This window comes from Morone saxatilis, unplaced genomic scaffold (genome assembly GCF_004916995.1).
Source record: "Morone saxatilis isolate NCDOM2014 unplaced genomic scaffold, NCSU_SB_2.0 Contig7, whole genome shotgun sequence".
In the NCBI taxonomy this organism is placed as follows: Eukaryota; Metazoa; Chordata; class Actinopteri; family Moronidae; genus Morone; species Morone saxatilis.
In genome coordinates, this window is record NW_023340246.1 from 7,636,565 (window position 1) to 7,644,707 (window position 8,143).

Genomic DNA, 8,143 nt, shown 5'->3' on the forward strand with positions numbered 1-8,143 from the left:
AGTAACCTGTGCTAGCCCTGTCAGTCTGTCAGATCCGCTGTGAGCCGCTTGCATGAGGCCTCGTTGCCAGGGCGTTGTCCTGCTGCACCAGACTAGTTCCTGGAGTTGTCCATTGCACCGCTGTGAAAAGCGACTAATGGAGCGAGTTTTCGATGCAGAAGCTCACCGCACCACAGCGAAATGTTTTTGTTTTGAAGGGAGGCCATGTTTTAGGTGTTGCTGGGCGCCGCCATATTCCCCGAGACTAGTAAGTATGGCGGCGGCCCCGAAAAAATGGCGATAGTCGCGGTCAGGCAGAGATGGCGGCGGTGCTTTGGGGGGGTTGGGGGGGAGAGAAGAGGCAGCGGGGTTTGGGATATTTACAGGCCGCAAAACTGTGGTGAAGCTGGGGCTGAGCTGTAGCGTCGGTGGGGCTGTGTGGAGCGGGTGCAGGTTTAATATGTGTGAATATCTAACCCGGGTTGTTGTTCAGCCCGGGAACCGATTAGCAGTTAGCTCGGGTTACTGCTGGGGGGAGCTCACCAGACAGCTGTGCGTCTGCGTCAGGGTAACTAACAGTTACTGCCTCTGGGTGAGGGGACTGCGTGACCAGGGGGTAGTTCATCAGGGGCAGGGGCAGGAGAAGGGTTCAATAAGGCAACTAGGAGTTCATATTTTCTGAGTACGTTTATTCTGTTGGAGATGAAAACACTTCTTACTGTTGTAGCTGTCTATTTTTAGTGCACTCTGCTGGTTTAAAGGAGGATTAGCTGCTCATTATTATTATTATTATTATTATTATTATTACTATTACTATATTGCTGCTTATAATTAGAGGTTATTATGTCTTGCTTCATAGATTGGACTTTTATAAATTAAGAATAGCCTTCAAACCTGGCCTCAGGTTTATATCTTCCTTTTTAAATGTATTTAAAGTTAAAAGTTTCTCATTTGGGTAAAATTTTAGTTTAAATTATTGTAACTGTGGCCCTCCTAAACAATTTTTATTCTACAATTTGTCAACATTTGGCATTTTTGTTACATTCGTGTCACGTTTTGTTATCTATATGGAAAGGTATTATTAGGATAACATTTCGTAATTGTTATCTTCCTACCATTTTTAGTGTACAGTGCAGTTTACGAAGCATAAACCTGCACAGCTGTGAGCAGTAGGAAGCGGGTAATATGTGAAAATGGGGGCAGGTTTCTATTGATGTAAATCAAAAAGCAATTATGCAACAATGATGTGGCTCCTAATATAACCTGCTGTCCACGGCAGCTGCTGATGTTTCTGCCCTCCCTCACACTTAGGGAAAAACCACTATGTTATCGGTTCAGTCTCTGTAATGTGTTTCTAGATGACAATAAAGACATTGACCATGAGTCGGTGGTGGAGGAACAGATCGTGGGGGAGAACTCCCCTCCGGATTACTCGGAGTACATGACGGGGAAGAAGCTGCCCCCTGGTGGCATCCCCGGGATCGACCTCTCAGACCCCAAACAGCTGGCCGAGTTTGCCAGGTGAGTGTGTGTGTGTGTGTGTGTGTGTGTGCATCCTGTGTCCCAAATGTAAACGCAGCTGTTTCCTGAGAAACAGACATTAATTGTAGACAACTTTGATGAATATGTTTGAAAAAAGGTTGCTGTTTAATCACAAAGGTGAAATGTAGTAGAGATAAATGTGACACTGGACACAGTCAGATATTCTGTTGCTGGAGTCTGTCAGGCAAAAACATGTTGGACTTTTGCTAAAAAAGGGTTTTTAAATGTACTTTTGTGTTGGAATCCAGCTTATTTTTGTTTTAAACATTTTTGTTATGACATATGCTAAAGCAGACCAAAATGAATATAATTATATAGACTATTTACTACATTGTATTCTGTGTGACACCCAAAGGAGATAAAATAAAAAGTCAGTAAAAGATATTAGCCACTCTAGCAACTAACAGTTATTATTGTCATTTAATTGTGTAGTCTATGAAATCAAAATAATGGAAAATACTCCTCCAGAGTTCTGATAAAACCAACTTTGACCCATTCAAATTGCTCTTTCTGTCCAATTTGGAGTTCAAAACTCAAAGATAAAAAGCAAATATTAACACCTGATCATTAAAATTGCTGCAGATTAACAGACCGACTGTTTCAGCTCTTTGCAGCTTGCAGGAAAGCAGTGAGAGCAGCGAGTGGGCATTATGTAATTATTTACCATAATAACTTCACGTCTAGTGAGGATGTTTCTGCTCTAACAGACTGCCTCTTACTGAAACTGGTTGTTGATTGAATGAAAAAAAAAAAAACACATTAAAACTAAACTAGTGGCCCCCATGTGGCTTTGCATCATGTGTCTGTTTTTGTTTGTTAAAAACCTCAAACCATGTTATTTTCTTCCCTAAACAGGATGAAGCCCAGGAAAGTCAAAGAGGACGACGCTCCCCGGACGATAGCTTGCCCTCATAAAGTGAGTTTAAAATGCACCCAAAGGAACCTCGCCACCACTTTGCTGAAATAAAGCCCATAGTTCCCGACAGGTTTGATAGTCTTGCATTGTTGCTTTCTGTATAATTGAGCATTTCTAAAAAGGTTATTTAAAAGCAAAGAAAGCACTCGAGAGTATTGATTTTCATGTACTTACAAGAACAATAAAACCTTATCTGAACTCTACATGTTTAGCTTTATGTAAAGGCTTGTATTTGTTCAACGAGCAGCCTGTCGTTGGAGCGAGGCTGTTAACAGTATTTATAATGATAGTTGCCACTTCAGGAAGAGGAAGCTCCACTTGTTTAAAGGATTTAAACCTGATTAAGGGAAACTTACTATACAAAATGCAGAGTAGGGCTAAAACGTATAAAAAAAATGTTGATCACTATTTCTCATGTCGATGTCCTCAAATGTCTTGTTTTGTCCACAACCCAAATATATTCAGTTTACTGTCCTACAGGACTAAAGATAAATGTTCACAAGCTGAAATCAGAGAATTTGGACATTTCTTCTTTAGAAATGAAAACAATCAATTATCAAAACAATTTAGTAGTTTCCGATTAATTGACTGATGGTTGCAGCTCACCTGACCTTTTATATTTGTGTGCATGGAAACAAAAAAACCCTTTGGTGCACTGCTTCAGAGTTTACAACCCTGCTGCACAGAACCTTACGTTTGCTTGTCTGTGCTGTTTGTCAACCCTGTGCTGCACTTTCTCTGATCCCCAGGGCTGCACAAAGATGTTCAGGGACAACTCAGCCATGAGGAAGCATCTCCACACCCACGGCCCCCGCGTGCACGTCTGCGCCGAGTGCGGCAAGGCGTTTGTCGAGAGCTCCAAACTCAAACGTCACCAACTTGTTCACACAGGGGAGAAACCCTTCCAGGTTGGCATCTGGGCTAGCGTCACACTCCCCCACATACAGCTACACTCGCACTATTTTTACATTTTAAGCGCATAAGCCCACCGTTTTAAGCCAAATTCAAGCCAAGGAGAATGGGATAATACGTTATTGCTGGCTTATTTCTGGGGTTCAATTACCCAACAAGTACCAAACACCAATAAAAGTTTGTCTTTGGCGGATAAATCAAAGGTCGCTCATCTCACTTCTTGTTAACATTTTGAGTTAGCATGATGTTAGTTGAGGTTATGCTAAAACAATCTCTTTATTTGAATTTACGCTCTGTAATTTCTGACATATTTCACTCACAAGAGCAGATTTAACATTTACCAAGCAGACATTTTGGAAAGCAGTTTGTCCACTTTGCTGAAATGATAGTTGTTGCTAGCAGAGTTTGCAGTAACAGCTGTAGCTGGCTAGCTATCTAATTAGCTCCATTATCTGATTAAAAACAGCCTCCAGCTGACTTTTAAATGTTTCCATCTGACTTGTAACTTTAAAAGAAGAAACCTAATCATTATCTTAATGTGTTACATGTATGTGATGGCTACATAAATGATATCGTCCTAAAAGACTAAAGCTGCTTGCCTCAAGTGAAAAGTCAGCATCCTCCTGATTTAAAAAGAGAATCAGTATTGTTTTATCATTTGTTATAGATAATATAGTATAATAGGGGAGATGTAGGATCATACTGTTGTAATTGTGTTTGACTGCTTAGTTTTATTGTTTGTATTATTTAACAGAATGTTTCAGTTTAAATGTTAAGACTTGTAGGATTAACACTGTTAATCTGTTAGCACAGAGCTGCTAATGTCAGCCTAAACTCTCACTTAGTGGGGAAATACTGTGGATGTGCTAATCATGAATTAGGCTTTCTGTTGGGGCCGTCAACCCCAGGTAGTAGTTGCAGTATAGCTCTTACTATAGCCTCATGCTGTTTGGGGGGAGATGTTTAACGAATAGTCAATAGACCTTTTTCACGGCAGCCATTTTTTAGGGTAAACACAGGTGAGCTGGATGTCACACGGTATGATCAAGGCAAAGACTGATCCCCCTTCTCCTCTCATTTCTTTCAGTGTACCTTTGAAGGCTGCGGGAAAAGGTTTTCTCTGGACTTCAACCTGCGCACACATGTGCGGATCCACACTGGAGACCGACCCTACGTCTGCCCTTTCGACGGCTGCAATAAGAAATTTGCGCAGTCAACCAACCTAAAGTCCCACATTCTCACACACGCCAAAGCCAAAAATAACCAATGAGAGCCCATCCACCAGCGTCAAGCCACACCGATGAAAACGGAGCAGCGGCACGTGAATCCTCTTTCAAAGACGTAATGAAAAGCTTGATTTATATGAAAAAAATCTGACAGAGTAAAAGACTTAAAAACACTGAAATTCAGCTAGTTTTCCTGCGTCCCCTTTCTTCTGCTGTCATATTGGATGAGGAACACAGTGACTATTCCCCAAAGCCCCGGCCAACACAGTCCCTTTGTTTCTCCAGAAGATGGAACTCATGGACAGACATCAGAGACTTATTTTTACCAGAGTGAGGAGAGAAGCAGCAATCTATTAGTATTTTTATTTTCTCACATAGCTTTTATTTTCTTCAAGTGTGCATATTGTACACTTGACTCAGGCTATGTTTAGTAAAATTGTGATTTTTTTTGTTGTTTTGTTTTTGTTTTCCTCCTGCATTATGAGATCGTACCTGATATGATACAACGGCCTCAGCCTTGTGTGACCTGTTTCACATGTATGAGAAGTTTAAAAACAGCTGTATGTTTGCATTTCCATACCTTTGGTTGTATTTTTCTCTAACCACAAAATAACCTTGTATACTTGTATTGTATGGCTGTATTGAAATTAAGTAGACATAGATAGAGGTGTGATTTAAAGTGTTAACCAATTAAACTTTTAGTCATGAGTTGCTTTATATTTTCTATGAACTGTCTTTACACAGATGAATGAGTAGTATTACTCAGAGCGTGTCTCAGTTAAAGTATCTGAAGCGTACATTGAATTGACTGCGAGACCATCACTTTCTTTGTTAGAATGTAATGTACAGACGTCAACCATTAACTTCCTTTGTTGATATTTACACCCATGTATCTCAAATGCCCACAATAAAATGGGTCATTCCAACCCTGTCGAAATATACCAGCACTGATTGATATCCTTCATATATTGCCTTTAACTGATAGTGACAGCTGAAGAGTGACAGAGGAGTTGACACGCAGCAAAGGGCCACAGGTCGGAGTCAAACCTATGGTCACTGCAGCAAGGATTCCGCTTTAGGACATGAGGCGCCAGCTGTACCAGGTGAGGTACCGGGTCGCTACAATGTGTTTTTTCTACATTTGAGAAAGCCTTTCATAACATGCTAGTCATGTATGAAAAGCAGCTTTAACATATTCTAAATCTGCTTAACAAACAAGTGAAAACATTCATGAAAATGTCATCAGTGGGAGAAATTAAGAGATACTTGTATGTGTTACAGTACTTTTTGCTATAGTATAAGTACTGCTGATATGTTAATGCATCAGTAGTAGTGATCCAATAATATAATCATAGAGGGGTCATTCTGCATAATGAGTGCTTTTATTTATGATACAAACTTTATTTAAGTACAAATTTAAATGCAGGACCATCATCTGTACGCTTCTCCCTTCAATAGATGTCACGATACATCTTATTAATAGTCATACAGAAGCTGTGGCTCCTGGCCTATGCCCATAGGCCCGTTCACTAATCCATCAATGAAGAACATAAAAGGTATTAGAAAATATAAGCACTCAAAAAAAATATAAAACATATTCTGTGGGAAATTAATGAAATGCCACATCACAAAATTCTTGGGCTGCAACTAACAGTTGTTTTCATCATCAATTAATCCACTAATCATTTTCTAAATCAATTAAATTATTTTGTGGTCTGTGAAAAGTCAGAAAACAGTCAAGACATCCACTTTTAGAGAAACTGAAAATAAATATGTCTTCATATGGTCTTCATATTTGACTCAGGATAACAGACGTTCTAAAAGCTCCATCAGCTCAGTGGGATTTCCTTCCTCCCCTCTCGGGTCTCCACTTGCAATTTTTTAGTTTACACATAAGTCCATTCCCTTTTCTGCTCAGCCAGCAGGATTAGCACAACTGTCTACCTCAGCGTCCTGCTAAGATCCTGCTCTTTGGCCTGATCCTTGGTCACACTGCTGCAGACTCCAGATCAGCTCTTATTACTGCCCCCTTCTGGCACTAAATGACTTTACCCAGGTGCCAGTGCTATCCATGGTGCTGAACCCCAGGCGGTAGATACACCAACAGCATCAAGGCTCTGCGCGAGGAGTAAAATATGCTGTTTGAAGTTCCCTCTTTTTTTAAAAACTCCTGTCCTCACTGTCTGTCACACAGAACGATCCAAGAGGAGGAGAAAAACAAAAGGGAGCTGTGTTGCTCTGTGTTTCTGCCGGGGAAATAAATTGATTTAGCTCCAGTGCATTCTTGATGTCTTATTGGCTTTTTCAGACTCCAAACAGCTCAGTCTCGCTGCTTGAAATTCAGAACCAGGCGCATTTTACCTCTACCTGGGACCAACTTTGACTGGAGTTATGTGTAAGTCCACCCTCTCTGTGTGTGTGAGAGAGAGTATGTAAAGGCTGATTCAGGCATGATTCCACTTGGGGGTCTCTGTCTTCTTTCTTTCTTTTTTTTTCTAAGGCTGGATTTATTCACAGGATTGGTTGTTTTGATTGACAAAGGCAGGGGAGAGTAAATGCGCTACTTGTTATGCAGCTGAAGTCTGTCAAGCCTCCAACACCTGCTCTCTTTCAGATGCTTATTTCATTATGGCTTCTCTCTCCCAGGAGTCAAGGCACTTGTGTGTCGGGCCTTTTTTTTTCTTTTCTATTTTTAATTCTGTGCTGCATGTTTACCTGGATGCTTTTCCCCCTTTCTTGCTTTCCCTCTCTTGCTTTGGCCAAGTCTTAGCTTTTTTGCAGAGTGTGATCTCGCCTACAATCTCGACGCCTGGGTTTTCTTTAATTAGTTTGTCGCCCTCTCTGTTGCACTGGCAGCAAGCAAAGAAAGGTTTATCACACTGAAGTATACCAGGCAGCCACAGCAGTGAGATACCCACAGTTTGCTGCACTAAACCCCTTCATCTGTGAGTGGAGACTAAATCAGGAAATCCTTACAGATATACCCTCAGCCCTCTGTGCTTTTTATTATTTATTTTACATTTCCTAATAACACTTCTGCAGGGTTCTTTCCCTTGCTTGTGCTCTGCTTGTCAAGAGCTGAAATACATAATCGTGTGATGTTAGATGTAAATAAGTCCTGAGGCAGAAAAACGCCAGTGTAAACATTCAATTGTATAAGTTATGTCTGACATTAATTTAATATATTCTGTTTGAATCTTTAAACCCATTAAAGGTATGAAAACATTATTCTGCAAATATAGACTTTGTACAAATGGGCTCATATGTAGGTATACGCTCCACTACATCCATGGTTACATTTAGTGAAAGCCTGTCAGTGACTATTATGCTTAACTCCTCCATTGCTCCATCACACAGCCAATTTGATGGTAAGGCACGCAGGACAGCATAACTCAATTCCATCCAATCTGTAGGTCAAATCTCTGAACTTAAATCTGTTCTGGACACGTTTAAATCTCTTGAAGTGCCGGATTTTTTTTCTTCTGCTGTGGCCACAGCAAGAGATGCTATTTCCATGCAGAAAATATGTTGCCAAGGTAACAGAGGAGAGAGTGAGTGTGTGTGTGTG

General features: G+C 40.7%; 1 protein-coding gene across 1 annotated transcript in view; it reads left to right on the forward strand.

Annotated features, from left to right (window-relative positions):
• Nucleotides 1-5,522, forward strand: part of yy1b (YY1 transcription factor b) — a gene marked incomplete at its 5' end in the record, with an annotated part of 6,143 nt that extends 621 nt beyond the window's left edge. The window contains 4 exon segments of the mRNA XM_035678670.1: nt 1,338-1,500; nt 2,377-2,437; nt 3,187-3,345; nt 4,437-5,522. Coding sequence (XP_035534563.1) covers nt 1,338-1,500; nt 2,377-2,437; nt 3,187-3,345; nt 4,437-4,619 — 566 coding nt within the window.
• Between the last annotated feature and the right edge of the window lie 2,621 nt (nt 5,523-8,143).